Genomic DNA, 16,151 nt, shown 5'->3' with positions numbered 1-16,151 from the left:
ATCGTGAAGCCGGAGACCCCCGTCCAAAATTTCAGGCTGGGGTCATTTGGGTAGCCGGGCCGAGTCCCTGGGCTGCCCCGGCACGAGCTAACCGATCGGCCTGCTAAGGTGGGGAGCAGAGGCCTCCAGGGGCTCAGGTGGGCCGAAGAAAAGCCTCCCTTTCAAAACTCTTCAGCTCCCACTGACGCCGCTCTGATGAGAGAAGGCGATGGATCCCCTTCGGGTGCAATGACATTACTCCAGTAAAGGTTTGGGGCCTTCAGAAGGACTCAAAAGCGACTCCCTGGGTCTCAACTGACACAAGTCCTGTGTAAAATGGCCAAATTTCCTGCGAAATCCTTGGAACGCTCCCCATCCGACACAGCCCCTTCACATGGTGGGGGATTGAGGGGATGTCCACCCCTCCCCACCCACCCCCCCCCCCGCCCGGACTGGAATTTAAAGGTGTGGGCCAAATCCTGGCAGAGCTGGAATCTGACCCATTTCCCCCACCAGCCTGACTATGACTGGGGCCTTCCCCAGCCTCGGGCCTTCTCGGGGCTTATTCACTCCTAATATTGAGACGACACATAAAACAACATTAGACAGCATCACACTCATTACCTGAATGATTTTTTCAATGAACCAGGGTGATGGCTGCAGATTAAGTCCGCGAATGATTTCTCTGATAGAGATCTCCAAGTTACCATGGTGAGGAGTCGGCAAGACAACCCCAGGGAAGAGATCAGAAATTATACTGCCAAAAAGTGGGATGTCATGAGACAGGAACTGAAATTGGAAATAAAAATAAATGAGAAATTAGCATGGTTAGGAGCTGGAATGGTGAAGTAATCAATGAACCTTTGTGAAATCTCCCGCCACAATTAATCAGAAGTTACATTTGCAGGAGGTCTGGTGCTGGCAGGGTTTGAACTCTGTTTGTTCAGTATTAGAATTTTTTTATTACTAGTAACGTCATACTTTCTTGTCATCTGCAGTAACTCAGCAGGTATGATCGGGGCAACAGACCTCAGCACAGCGCTGAGGGAGTGCTGCACTGTCGGAGGTGCCGTCTTTCGGATGAGATGTTAAACCGAGGCCCCGTCTGCTCTCTCAGGTCCTATGGCACTATTGAAAGAAGAGCAGGGGCATTCTCCCTGGTGACCCGGCCAATATTTATCCCTCAACCTGCATCACTAAAAAACAGATTATCTGGTCATTTATCTCATTGCTGTGTGCGGGAGCTTGCTGTGCAGAAATTGGCTGCTGTGTTTCCTACGCTACAACAGTGACTGCACTTCAAAAGTACTTCATTGGCTGTAAAGTGCTTTGGGACGTCCTGAGGTCATGAAAGGCGCGATAGAACAGCAAGTTCTTTATTTCTGAGAAATACAATCAGGCAGCGAGCAATCAATTTGTTTTAGATAGAATGAGGAAAGAGCTTTGCACATTTTAAAAATTTGTTCCTGGGATGTGGGCATCGCTGGCAAGGCCAGCATTTATTGCCCATCCCCTAATTGCCCTGGAGAAGGTGGTGGTGAGCCGCCTTCTTGAACCGCTGCAGTCTGTGTGGTGAAGGTGCTCCCACAGTGCTGTTAGGGAGGGAGTTCCAGGATTTTGACCCAGCGACGATGAAGGAACGGCCGATATATTTCCAAGTCAGGATGGTGTGTGACTTGGAGGGGAACTTGCAGGTGGTGGTGTTCCCATCCGCCTGCTGCCCTTGTCCTTCTAGGTGGAAGAGGTCACGGGTTTGGGAGGTGCTGCTGAAGAAGCCTTGGCGAGTTGCTGCAGTGCATCTTGTAGATGGTACACACTGCAGCCATAGTACGCCAGTGGTGGAGGGAGTGAATGTTTAAGGTGGTGGATGGTGTGCCAATCAAACGGGCTGCTTTGTCCTGGATGGTGTCGAACTTCTTGAGTGTTGTTGGAGCTGCACTCATCCAGGCAAGTGGAGAGTATTCCATCACACTCCTGACTTGTGCCTTGTAGATTTAGATATCTGGCAGACAGCACTTTACATGGGATTGCACAGGATATACAGCACAGAAACAGACCATTCGGCCCAACAAGTCCATGCCGGTATTTATGCTCCACTCGAGCCTCCTCCTGTCTTTCCTCATCTAAATCTATCAGCATAACCCTCTATTCCCTTCTCCCTCATATGCTTGTCCAGCCTCCCCTTAAATGCATCGATACTATTCGCTTCAACCACTCCCTGTTGTTAAGTATGTGTATTGTATTGAACAATTAATAGGTTCAAAGTAGCACACATATTACATACACAACACCTGTGGTAGCGAGTTCCACATTCTCACCACTCTCTGGGTAAAGAAGTTTCTTCTGAATTCCGTATTGGTGACTATCTTATATTGATGGCCTCTAGTTATGCTCTTCCCCACAAGTGGAAACATTCTCTCAGTATCCACTCTATCAAAACATTTCATAATTTTAAAGACCTCTATTAGGTCACCCCTCAGCCTTTTTTCAAGAGAAAAGAGACCCAGCCTGTTCATCCTTTCCTGATATGTACACCCTCGCATTTCTGGTATCATCCTTGTAAATCTTCTCTGCACCCTCTGCAGTGTCTCTATATCCTTTTTATAATATGGCGACCAGAACTGTACTCAATACTCCAAGTGTGGTCGAACCAAGGTTCGATACAGGTTTAGCATAACTTCCCTACTTTTCAATTCTATCCCTCTAGAAATGAACTCAAGTGCTTCCTTTGCTTTTTTTATGGCCTTGCTAACCTGTGTCGCAACTTTTAGTGATTTGTGTATTTGTACTCCGAGATCCCTTTGTTCCTCTACCCCACCTAGACTCGCACCCTCCAAGTGATAAGTGACCTCCCTATTCTTCCTACCAAAATATAATAGTTCAAATTTATCTGTGTTGAACTTCATTTGCTAATTAGATGCCCATTCTGCAGGTTTATTAATGTCCTCCTGTAATTTGTTGCAGTCCTCCTCAGTATTGACTATCCCCCCCAATTTGGTGTCATCCACAAATTTAGAAACAGTGGCCTAGAAATTCGGTGGGCTGCGCCGCCAGTTAGCGCCCAAAGAGGGCACTTAGTGGGTTTAGCGCCACTGGCCACGCCTCCCGCGAAATTTAGCGGGGCACTAATGGCGGCGTTAGCCTGTAGCGCTGCGCCGCCACCGAATACGTCATCGGTGTGTGCAGCGCCCCGCTACCGCCCTGATCGCGATATTTGGTAGCGCCCCCCGCTGTAACGCCAGTCGCAATTTGCGACCGGTTCAGGGGGGCCTACCTGTGGCGATAGAGGCGCTAATTAAAGGAGAGGTGCGGGGTGGCCATTTTTGTTGCTGGCCACCTGCCAGCACCTCTCCGCACTGCCGTCCCCGGCCGCTTGAGCCCCCCCCCCGCGTTGTGCCGGCTGTGTCCCAAGAGCCCGGCACTTCTCCTCAGTGCCGGGCTCTTTTGCCGGCACTCGCGATCTCCGATCGCGCTGCAGCAGGCCCCTCCCCTTCTAGGCCATGTGTTTTAGATTCCAAAGTCTAAATCATTTATATAAATTGTAAACAGCAGTGGTCCCAGCACTGATCCTTGTGGAACACCACTACCCACCTTCTGCCACTGTGAATAGCTACCCTTTACTCCCACTCTCTGCTTTCTGTCTTGAAGCGAGCCAGCAATCCATTCTGCTACTTGTCCCCTGACTCCGCATTCTCTGACCTTGTTCATCAGTCTATTATGGGGTACCTTATCGAAGGCCTTTTGAAAATCTAGATAAATTACATCTACCGCATTAACATTGTCTACTCTCTCTGTTACCTCTTCAAAAAATTCAATGAGTTTGGTCAAGACTTTCCCTTTTGAAATCTATGCTGACTATTCATCATTACTATGTTTTGGTTTCTAGATGTTCTTCTATTTTCTCCTTTAGTAGGGATTCCATTATTTTTCTTACCACCGATGTTAAGCCGACTGGTCTATAATTCCCTGGACATGTTCCACCCTCTTCTTAAATATAGGCATTACATTAGCTATCCGCCAGTCCTCTGGCACTACACCTTTTTCTAACAAATTATTAAATATGTGTAGTAATGCCTTTGCTATCTCTTCCCTAGATTATTTTAAAATGCGTGGATGCAATCCATCCGGACCAGGGGCTTTATCCTCTTTGAGTTTGATTAATTTATTTAATATATCCCCTCTTTTTATTTTAAATGCACTTATCTCATTGCTCATCTCATCATCCAATGTCGTGTCCACCTGTTCTATCTCCTTGGTAAATACTGAAGCAAAATAGTTATCTATACGCTGATTAAAACACTGGGTGTGTCAGCAAAAGAAAGCTCACTGTGTGCGTGATACATTTTCAACGTGATTATTTATTATTCATTATTTATTATTACTGTCTCTACCTGGGGCAGTTATTTGACAGAAACAAACATGGTGATGAAGTGAGCAGTCAGTGTACCTTGGGTAGGTTGACGTCAGTGATGGAGCGAAGGGTGAGGACCTCTTCCTTCTCCTCAGGGTACTTGACTTTCAGGTTTCCAGCTGCAGTTAAGACAGATTTGACTGCTCGCATCCCATAATCGTAGTGGTGCTGAGAGGAAAGCTGAATGTTACAATATTCAATTAGTAAACTTGGCCACAGATAAAATTAGATCTCATCTTCCACAGAAATGGTACTGGCGATTTTCTGAAACTTTGTTCTATATTATTTTGCTGAATAATGGAAGCGAAGTGACTGGAGATGGAATGATGTGGTCCAGTAATCCTAGAGTTTGAGTCAGTACATTCAGAGTCTTCTGTTCCAAAGTGTTTTTCCATTTATAACTTTTTTCTAGTCTTTGGTCCCCACCACAAATTCCGTTCCCTAGCCACCAACTCCATCCCTCTCCTTAGAATCTGTCTGAGGCTGAACCACACTGTTAGCAACCTTGGTGTCATATCTGACCCTGAAATGAGCTTCCAACCACATATCCGCACCATCACTAAGACCGCCTACTTCTACCTCTGGAACATTGCCCAGCTTTGCCTCAGCTCATCCGCTGCTGAAATCCTCATCCATGCCTTTGTTACCTCCAGACTTCACTATTCCAACGCACTCCTGGCTGGCCTCCCACATTCTACCCTCTGTAAACTTGAGGTCATTCAAAACTCGGCTGCCCGTGTCCTAACTCGCACCAAGTCCCATTCACCAATCACCTCTGTGCTCGCTGACCTCCCGGTTAAGCAACGCCTTGATTTCAAAATTCTCATCCTTGTTTTCAAATTCTCCATGGCCCTCGTCCCTTCTAATCTCTGTAATCTCCTCCAGCCCCACAACACTCCGAGATATCTGCGCTCCGCTAATTTTGCCCTCTTGAGCATGCCTGATTATAATCGCTCCACCATTGGCGGCCGTGCTTTCAGCTGCCTGGGCCCTAAGCTCTGGAATTCTCTCCCACAACCACTCTGCCTCTCTACCTCTCTCTCCTCCTTTAAGATGCTCCTTAAAACCTACCTCTCATCTACCCTAATATCTCCATATGTGGCTCGGTGTCAAACTTTGTTTGATAACGGTCCTGTGAAGCGCCTTGGGATGTTTTACTACGTTAAAGATGCTATATAAATACAAATTGTTGTTGTTTTAATGTAATACAAACAACGTACCCACTTACAGCTTTCACCCATAGCTTCCACCCAGAGCAGCTTCAGCTGGCAGTGTCCAAATACTCAAATTCCACTCTTGCAGTTTATGACTGCAAACCTGAGGCTTGGGAGCAGTTTAGGATTCAACAGAGGACAAAGGGATTAATTAAGAGGGGGAAAATAGAGTATGAGAGTAAGCTTGCAGGGAACATAAAAACTGACTGTAAAAGCTTCTATAGATATGTGAAGAGAAAAAGATTGGTGAAGTCAAGCGTAGGTCCCTTGCGGTCAGAATCAGGGGAATTTATAATGGGGAACAAAGAAATGGCAGACCAATTAAATACATAATTTGGTTCTGTCTTCACAAAGGAGGACACAAATAACCTCCCAGAGATGTCGGGGAACATAGGGTCTAATGAGAGGGAGGAACTGAAAGAAATCAGTATTTGTAGGGAAATGGTGTTAGGGAAATTGACGGGATTGAAGGCCGATAAATCCCCAGGGCCTGATAATCTCTGTCCTAGGGTACTTAAGGAAGAGGCCTTAGAAATAGTAGATGCATTGTTGGTCATCTTCCAAAATTCTATAGACTCTGGAACAGTTCCCATTGATTGGAGGGTAGCTAATGTTACCCCACTATTCAAAAAAGGTGGTAGAGAGAAAACGGGGAATTATAGACCGGTAAGCCTGACATCGGTAGTGGGGAAAATGCTAGAGTCCATTATAAAAGATGTAATAGCAGAGTACTTGGAAAACAGTGACAGGATCGGACACAGTCAACATGGATTTACAAAAGGTAAATCATGCTTGACTAATCTACTGGAATTTTTTGAGGATGTAACTGGTAAAATAGATAAGGGAGAACCAGTAGATGTGGTGCATTTGGACTTTCAGAAGGCTTTCGATAAGGTCCCGCATAAGAGATTAGCATGTAAAGTTAAGGCACATGGGATTGGGGGCAAGGTACTGACTTGGATAGAGAACTGGTTGGCAGACAGGAAGCAAAGAGTTGGAATAAATGGGTCTTTTTCCGAGTGGCGGGCAGTGGCTAGTGGGGTACCGCAGGGATCGGTCTTATGGCCCCAGCTATTAACAATATATATTAATGATCTAGATGAGGGAACTAGATGTAATATCTCCAAGTTTGCAGACAACACAAAGCTGGGTGGGCATGTGTGCTGTGAGGAGGATGCCAAGAAACTGCAGTATGATTTGGACAGGTTGGGTGATTGGGCAGAAGCATGGCAGATGCAGTATAATGTGGAGAAATGCGAGGTTATCCACTTTGGTGGCAAAAACAGGAAGGCAGATTATTATCTGAAGGGCAATAGGTTGGGAGAAGGGGAAGTGCAACGAGACCTGGGTGTCCTTGTGCACCAGTCGCTGAAGGTAAGCATGTAGGTGCAGCAGGCGGTTAAGAAGGCAAATGGTATGTTGGCCTTCGTAGCGAGAGGGTTCAAGTACAGGAACAAGGATGTCTTGCTGCTGTTGTACAGGGCCTTGGTGAGACCACATGTTGAGTATTGTGTGCAGTTTTGGTCGCCTTATGAGGAAGGATGTTCTTGTCATGGAGGGAGTGCAACGAAGATTCACCAGACTGATACCTAGGATGGCAGGAATGACATATGAGGAGAGATTGGGTCGATTAGGCTTATACTCGCTGGAGTTTAGAAGAATGAGAGGGGATCTCATTGAAACTTATAAAATTCTAACAGGACTAGACAGACTAGATGCAGGAAGGATGTTCTCAATGGCCAGGGAGTCCAGAACCAGGGGTCACAGTCTAAGGATAAGGGGTAAGCCATTTAGGACAGAGATGAGGAGGAATTTCTTCACCCAAAGAGTGGTGAACCTGTGGAATTCTCTACCACAGAAGGCAGTTGAGGCTAATTCATTAAATATATTCAAGAAGGAGTTAGATATATTTCTTAAGGCTAAAGGGATCAAGGGATATGGGGAGAAGGCAGGGACAGGGTACTGAATTTGGATGATCAGCCATGATCGCATTGAATGGCGGAGCAGGCTCGAGGGGCCGAATGGCCTACTCCTGCTCCTATCTTCTATGTTTCTATGATCGAAGCCTCTCAATGCATTCCTGTTTGTATCTCACAGCCTGTTATCTGCTCTCTGTGTGTCAGCCGTAGCTCAGTGGGCAGCACTCTCTAGGTGGGAGGGGCTAGGAGTGAGCCAGGTGTGACTGGTTGCCTGATTGCAGCTGGGTGTTGGAGGAAGTTTTGTAAAAAGTTGGTGGAGGGTTTTGGGGTGTTGTTTTCAGGTTTTAGGGCCTTTTTGGCCCACAAAAAACAGCCAGATGGCTGCTGAGGGGTCCGGAGTGCCGGGCACCTCAGAGGACAATATTCCCGAGAGGAATTTTATTAGGGAAGAAACTGTGGTGGGAAGGGGAAGAAAAAGGCCCAAAGATTTGGGCCGGGACCTCAGGAGGTTTGGTAAAGAAAATACGGTGGTGGTGCAATGTGAAGATAAGAAGATTCGAGCCTGGGATATAATCCAGGCAGTTCTTGAGGACTGTGGTGAGGGAAGCTGTTTTGCCTGCCGACCAAAACCAAATGTGGGATTTGAGGTGACGGTCAGTGGCCGTGAGGAGGTGGAAAAACTGCTGCTCAGTCTGAAAGTTGGGGAGAAATTTTTGGAGGTGACTCTGCTATATTCAGAGGAGGTGATGGTTTCATTTTTGAACTTGCCTGTGTACATCGAGGACGAAGTGCTGAGCAAAAAGTTGGAGTCGTGGGACATTAAAATCTGTTCCGAAATAAAGAGGAGGTACTATCCGGAAACACGGGTAGCAGACGGAACCCGGTATGTAAAGGTGCGGGTCCCAGAGGGGGTGAGGTCTTTGCCGTACAGTATGAAGTTCGAGACACTGGAAGGAGTGCAGTACTTTCGTGTGCTGCACGATAACCAAGTAAAGGTGTGTTACTATTGTCTGGGACATGACCATCTCGTGAGAAACTGTCCTGATTTGTATTGTTACAATTGCGGTGAGTCGGGGCATATCGCGCGGAGCTGCAAGGCGGAGAGCTGTGGGGTGTGTCGTAAAGGCCCCGCCCGCTGTGAGTGTGTGGCAGAAGGGAGCAAAATGAGTGATGAGGAGATGGGAGAAGGAGCAGGAGAGGAGTGTGGAACGGCCGGAGGTGCGGTGCAGTCGGAGGACACAGCCGGTAAAATGAAGGAAAAAGGAGCACAGGAAGAGGCAGAGGTTGGCGGAGCGGAGATCGAGATGGAGATGGCGGAAAACACGGCGAGTGCTATGGAGGGGAACAAAGACAGCAGCGGGCAGCAAGGGTCGAGTGCAGACTCGAGCCTTAGTGCAGTTCGGCTCCCCCTGGGGAGTCTGGTGTCTGCGGGGGGAGAGGAGGCAGGAGCGGGGTGCGTGGTGGAAGTGAGTGCTCTGGGGAAAGGCGGGGAGTCGGATATTTTGGTGAGCGGGAGGGGGCAGGACGGGGAGAGGGAGCAAGAGGCAGGAGCCTTAAAGGGACAGCAGAATGGGATCAGCGAGATAGAGACGTCAGAAGGGAACAATTTAGGTGCGCCATTGTCCCATGGAGTGAGGGAACAAGGTGCAAGGGTCAGAGGTAGAGACATGGTCGAAGGGGGCGGCACAGTAGGAGAAACTGCGATAGCAGGAAGACTCTCTATGGGAGATGAAGTATCTGACGGGGAGCAGGATTATGTATCTGACAGGGAGCAGGCACAAGGGGTTGCAGAAGAGCTTGAGTGTGAGGAATTAGAGGGGGACAGAGACATGGAAGTCGGGGATGGGGTGGCATCATGTGGAAAGGGAAAGGTTAGTGAGGGGCAGAGGAGGGAGAAAGGGCAGCTCCTGGGCCCAAAGTTAAGGCAAGGAAGAGGCTGAAATAGCAGGGAGGGGTCAAACAGGAGGGGAAAGAGAGCCGGAGGCTGCAGGAAAAAGCAACAGCTGGCCGAAAAGTTGAGAAGGAGCATGAGAGGAGGGAAGAGCCAGAGATTAAATGATGGGGAGATTATTGGGCATACTTCCCTTCTTTGGAGCCATGATTACATTGGTCTCGATCAATGTGAATGGACTGAGGGGCGAGAAGAAATTGCAGCAGTTGTTGCAGGGTTTTAAAGGCATGGACCTGTTGTGTCTGCAAGAAACCTTTTGGGATGAGGATATTCTAGAAAGAGTTCAGAAGGTTTGGAAGGGAGAGGTGTTTGCAAGTTGTGCAAACAATAACCGTAGAGGGGTGGCTGTTTTGGTGAGTCTGTCCATAGAAGAGAATGTTGCCTTGCTGGACAAGGACACTGACGGGAGATTTTTACGGCTAAGGGTAAAATTGGAGGGATTTAATCGTGATCTTTTTAATATCTATGCACCGAACGACCATTGCAAGCGTCGCGAGTTTTTTCGGGGGTTATTCACTGAAGTGGCAGAGGTGGAAAATCCTTGTATAGTGGGGGATTTTACTGTATTTTTATCTTGGATGGACATTTCAGCCCAGATGACCTTTAAAGATGATAACTCCAGAGGGATGATTGTAAAAATGATGGCAAATTTAAATTTGAGAGACTTATGGAGGGACCGGAACCCCATAAAAAGGGAGTTCTCCAGAGCAGGTTGGGTGGGTGATGTTTTAAAACAGAGTCGAATAGATTTTGTGTTAATGCGGGAAGGGTTAAGTTCGGAGGTGATGGAGATTTATTATAAAAAAGTTTTTTAGTGATCACTCGGCTTTGGTTCTTAGAATTAGGAACAGCAGAGTTAAGATCGGTTCAGGGGTGTGGATTTTAAACAATCAATACCTGAAGGAAAGTGCTTATAAAGAAGGGATTATAAATATAATAAAGAATGCTCGGAAGGAACTTTTGTTCTTGAAAGAAAGAAGAGTTTGGTGGGACAATTTCAAATGAGGTAAAAGTTTTTTCGGTACGTTATGGGGAAAAAGAGGGCGGCAGCTAACCGGCATCGAGAAGAGAATATAAACAAAAGGTTTACGGATGTCTGTAAAGCAGTTGACGGAGGGGATAAGGGAGCTGAGATTAAGTTCCGGGTGCTAAAGGAAGAGTGGGAATTATTGCAAGCTGAAAAATGCAAGGGGGCCATTCTCCGTGCAAAGGCTAGAGATGCATTGGAGGGCGAAAGATGCACTAGATATTTTCTAGAGCAAGAGAAGCTGCGACAGAGATTATCGTTAATTGAGGAGTTGAAGGTTGGGGAGAAGATCATTCATGAAAGTGAGGAGATTTTGGAGGCGGCTAGCAGCTTTTATCAAGAGCTATATACAAAAGAAGACACTTCCAATTTGGAGATGGAGAAGGTTACTGCTTTTATTGAAAAGGGTTTAAAGGAGGATGAGAGAAGCATGTGTGATAAAGAAGTAGGATTAGCGGAAATAAAAATAGCAATAAGTGGAATGAAGGGGGGGAAAAGCCCAGGGTCCGATGGACTAAGTGCAGAATTTTATAAGGAATTTTTTGCGATTTTAAGTCCATTGCTCTTAGAAGTTTTTAAGGAAATTAAAATTGTGGGAAGCCTGGCCCCATCTATGAGGAGAGGTATCATAAGCTTAGCTTATAAAAATAATAAAGGGGATAGACGGGATCTGAAGAATTGGAGGCCCATCACACTATTAAATGTGGATTATAAGATCTTGGTGAGGGTTATGGCAAATCGTTTGAAGGAGGTGTTACCGGAGATAGTTTGGCCCTCTCAGTCCTATGGAGTCATAGGCCGGGACATCGCAGACTCTGTGGTGTCAATCCGAGATGCGATAGAGCTCATGGAAGAGAGTTGGAGGGAGGGTTATGTATTAAAGATAGATCAAGAGAAAGCCTTTGATAGGGTCTCGCATGAGTTTTTATTGAAGGTTTTGAAAGCATTTGGTTTCAAGGAAAATTTCATTCAGTGGATAAGGATTTTTTATTCAAACATATTTAGCTGTGTTAAATGTAATGGTTTTTTATCTAAGTATTTTCCGATACAGAGATCAGTGAGACAGGGTTGTCCCCTGCCCCTACTGCTGTACACATTGGTAGCAGAACATGATGCGAAAGAAACAAGGTGTAGTTGGGATTGTGGTACCCAGTTCCGGGCTGGTGTTGGTGATACACCAATATGCAGATGACACAACCTTAACATTGAGAAATGGGGAGTCAGTGAGGAAAGCGATGGAGGTAGTGGAGGAATATTGTAGAGCTTCAGGTGCCAGAGTGAATTATAGTAAGTCCCAATGCCTGGTTGCAGGGAGAGGTAGGGGGGAATGGTTGGGGGAATGTCCCTTTAAGGTGGTGGAGGTTTTGGAAGTTCTGGGGGTGCATATGGGGTGCAAGAAAGACAGGGAAGAAGTGGATCGATTAAATTGGGAACCGAAGGTTATGAAAATTAAAAAGATTTTGGGAAGATGGGAAAGAAGGTGATTGAAAGTGCAAGGAAGAGCGACAGTGGTGTCTGCTCTCCTGCTATCTAAGCTATGGTACTTATTGACGGTGGAGGATATTCCTGAGTGGGCAGAAAAGTCCATCCGAGAGGCTTGTGTGAGGTTTTTATGGGAAGGGAAACCAGCCTTGGTGGCTTACAATACCATCATTGGACGGAGAAATCAGGGAGGACTCAACTTCCCAGATATTGATTTGAAGAAAAAATCCTTTAGAATCAAATGGGTGAAGAGATTTCTTCAGAAGTCAAATTCAAGTTTTTGGAAGAGTTGTTTTGAGCATTTTTTAAAACAAAGTGGGATAGGAGGGCAGGGGATATTGTATATGGAATACAATAATATGTTTTTGAAATCGATTAAGCTTCTCCCTAGGTTTTATAAGGGGGTTGTAGAGACTTGGGCTCAATTTTTAAAAAGTGTGCAGTTTATGCCCAAGGGGCTGAGGAATTTTTAGAACAGCCCTTATTTTTGAACAGGTGGGTCAACATCGAAGGAGAGGTTTTATTTAATCAAGCTTTTATAAAACCTGGGATTATATCGGTGAAAGATGTATTATACGAGGTGATTCCAGGTTGGTTGCCGGAAGCGATAGTGAGGGACATGGTGTGGGAGGAGGATCAGGAGGTAGAAGGAAAAGCAATAGGAATCATGTATGAGAAGATTGTGAGGGCAATGCCACAGGATTGGATGGAAGAAATAAATGCGGAAATCTCCAAAGGAAGTAAAATGCGTCCTGCTTTTCCAAGCTTTGTACTGGAGAAAGGGGGAGAGTTAGTCTAATTTGACAACTGTAATACTCGAGATTTCTATGAGGTATTCAGAGAATGGAGATTCAAGACACCTGCTGGTCAGGAGTTTTGGCAGAGTATATACCCACAGCTGGACTTCAACAGGATTTGGAAGGGAGTGTGGGCGAATTTTAAATGCCCAGAATGGACTGAACTGGATTTCAAATTGGCTCATAACCAGATTTTTACCATGACGGTCTTGTGCAAGATTGGACGAGTGGAGGCGGCAACTTGCCCAATGTGTGGGACACAGGATGAGACTCTGTCCCATTTACTGGTGTTATGTCCGCAGTTAAATGACTTTAAGTACTATGTTCGACAGTTGTGTGAAGCTTTTTTGCTGGGTGGGGACCGAAGAGCGAGAATGGGAATCCCGTGGGACTCAATTTTGAGATGGGGATTGCAGAAGAGTCTGCCAGAGTCTAGCGGAGCGGCAATTAATTTAATGTTCAGTTTGGCTAGATTCGTGATTGTGCAAAGAAGGAATGCTCTGTTTTTTAAGGGGAGGAGAATCAATCTAAAAGAGTATTTTAAATATAAGCTAAAAGACCATTATAAGGCTCTGTGGATGTTTTATTCAGAAAGGAATTTAAGGACAGTATTTTACAACCAATTTTTAAAGTACAATCGATTAATATATGTTGCAGGTGACAAATTAAACTTCAGGTTTTGATGTTAAAATGTGGTGGCGGAATGGCTGTGCAGGGCGGTGGAATTGATTTGTATCATACAATGTAATGATCACGGTGTTGTAAATGTTCTTAATGTTCAATAAAGTATAATAAAAAAATAAAAAAAGTGGGTAGCATTCTCGCCTCTGAATCATAAGGTTGTGGGTTCAAGTCCCACACCAGGGACTCGAGCACAAAAATCTTCAGTGCAGTGCTGAGGGAGTGCTGCACTGTCGGAGGTGTTGTCTTTCAGATGAGACGTTAAACTGAGACCCTGTCTCAGGTGGATGTAAAAGATCCCATGGTACTATTTTGAAGAAGAGCAAGGGAGTTCTCCCCAGTGTCTTGGGGCCAATATTTATCCTTCAATAAGACATCACTAAAACAGATTGTCTGGTCATTTTCACATTGCTGTTTGTGGGAGCTTGCTGTGCGCAAATTGGCTTCTGTATTTCCTACATTACAACAGTGACTGCACTTCAAAATGTACTTAATTGACTAAAGTGCTTTGGAATGTCTGGTGGTCATGAAAGGTGCATGAAAGGTGCTATATAAATGCAAGTCTTTCCCTCCCTCTCTCTCTGTACTCTCTATTTCTCTCTCTCTCTCTCTCTGCCTCTGCCTATATATCTCGCTGTCTCTGCCTCTCTCTAAATAAAGTATTTGCCCAGCCCATATTCTGGCACTGGCTCCATTGCCAGAGGATGAAGGTTTGAATGCGCTTATGTACCATGGCTACCTTTCACAGCTGGGATGAGATTCAGTGGATCTCAACCAACCTGCAACAGATCAGGGAACGGAAAAAAAGACGTCAGGGCCCAGCATTACTGTGTCACACCTGCCACTGGGCTGGAATTTCCTGGCGACGTGTGCAGAAACCACGGTGTAAGTTCAGTCTATTGCTGATTTTCACCGCAAAAGAGCAAGGAAATTCGGGCGTAAGCGACTTAGGCTGTGGTCAGTGGTTCCTCGATCTTTTGTGCCGATTCCACAAAATTTCTGCCAAAGCCCTCTGCTGCTCATTAGCATAGCTCCACCCCCATGCAAAGAGGAAATTTCCTGCACATAATCTAGGTTTCTGCGGGAATAGATACAAGGCCAGGCACTGAGGTGCAGCAGAGAGCACGTCACTATTTATGGAGTTTTGCAGTGATTATTTTGCCGATTGTTCCTCTCACTGTGTTTCCTGGATCTTTGAATGTGTTTTTTATGGCATTAGAGCTACATTAAAAATTCAAAAGCTTCCACAATTTCTATTTTGTAAAAATGCTGTGCCCAAAGCGTAAATGATGCTTTGAAGGCTTCAAACTTTAATTTTCAGAGATGAAGAAGAATATGGCATGGGTTGTGAGCTTTCACCGGGCCCTGATTGTTCACAGTCGAGATTGATTTTGGAACAAAATTGGAAGGAAATCTTGTCAGCCCGACTGGCCTGGAGATTGGTGTAAATTTTGGTGAATCTTTCTATTTATGATAATCCAGAAAATCCCGGGCCAATTGATTCCTTCTAGGAGCTGGGTTTCTTGTCCTTGTCACACAGGGCAACATGTTGCATCAAAGGCTTTTAAATAAAGCATCAAATCTGAAATAAATCAACATTGAAATCTTCTCTCAATCATGGGTTCGAGCTCCACAAGTAGAAACATTCAGATATCCCCGAATTACGATGCTGGCTTTCAAACTTACTCATCCAGGCAAAGAGAATGCTGCAGCCTGGCTCCCTCCTCCCAGCTAAAGGAGTTTGCATGGAAGTTGTAATAAAAGGAAAGAGCAGGTTTATCAATACAAAAACCGCAGGCTTCAAAATTTCACTTCAGCGCAATGTATAATTTACCTGTTCTGAGCAGAGTCTGTACGTTGCTACGATTTTGGCAGCAAGGATTCGAGCACTTACGAATCCCATAGAGTAGAGGGAAATTTCAGCAATAAGAGCATAATCTGGGACCATCATGGCCACCGGACGGAACAGCACCTGGTGGAATATAGAACAGTCACAGACATCACACTACTGCAAACACTGCTCACTGATATCACACTACTGCACACACTGCTCACTGATATCACACTACTGCACACACTGCTCACTGATATCACACTACTGCACACACTGCTCACTGATGTCACACTACTGCACACGCTGCTCACTAATATCACATAACTGCACACACTGCTCACTGATATCACACTACTGCACATGTTGCTCACTGATATCACACTACTGCACACGCTGCTCACTGATGTCACACTACTGCACGTTGCTCACTGATATCACACTACAGCACACACTGCTCTCTGACATCACACTACTGCACACACTGCTCACTGATATCACGCTACTGCACACATTGCTCACTGATATCACACGACTGCACACGCTGCTCAAGGATATCACACTACTGCACACACAGCTCACTGATATCACACTACTGCACACACTGCTCACTGATATCACACTAATGCACACGCTGCTCACGGATATCACATTACTGCACACACTGCTCACTGATATCACACTACTGCACACGCTGCTCACTGATATCACACTACTGCACACACTGCTCACTGATATCACACTAATGCACACGCTGCTCACGGATATCACACTATTGCATACACTGCTCACTGATGTCACACTACTGCACACACTGCTCACTGATGTCACACTACTGCACACACTGCTCACTGATATC

The 16,151-nt window shown here is 45.8% G+C and overlaps 1 protein-coding gene across 1 annotated transcript in view; it reads right to left on the bottom strand.

Moving 5' to 3' along the window:
* Positions 1-15,478, bottom strand: part of LOC147105497 (dynein axonemal heavy chain 3-like) — a 55,922-nt gene extending 40,444 nt beyond the window's left edge. The window contains exons 1-3 of the mRNA XM_086010913.1: positions 15,296-15,478; positions 4,427-4,570; positions 604-768 (exon numbers count right to left, since the gene is read on the bottom strand). Coding sequence (XP_085867039.1) covers positions 604-768; positions 4,427-4,570; positions 15,296-15,412 — 426 coding nt within the window. The 5' untranslated portion in view covers positions 15,413-15,478. The remainder of the gene's footprint in view (positions 1-603; positions 769-4,426; positions 4,571-15,295) is intronic.
* Between the last annotated feature and the right edge of the window lie 673 nt (positions 15,479-16,151).

Source organism: Somniosus microcephalus, chromosome 17, assembly GCF_052327205.1.
Source record: "Somniosus microcephalus isolate GS21.2 chromosome 17, FLI_Smic_1.0, whole genome shotgun sequence".
Taxonomy (NCBI): Eukaryota; Metazoa; Chordata; class Chondrichthyes; order Squaliformes; family Somniosidae; genus Somniosus; species Somniosus microcephalus.
Note: the sequence above shows the minus strand (reverse complement) of the source record. Positions and strands in the feature narration are given on the sequence as shown.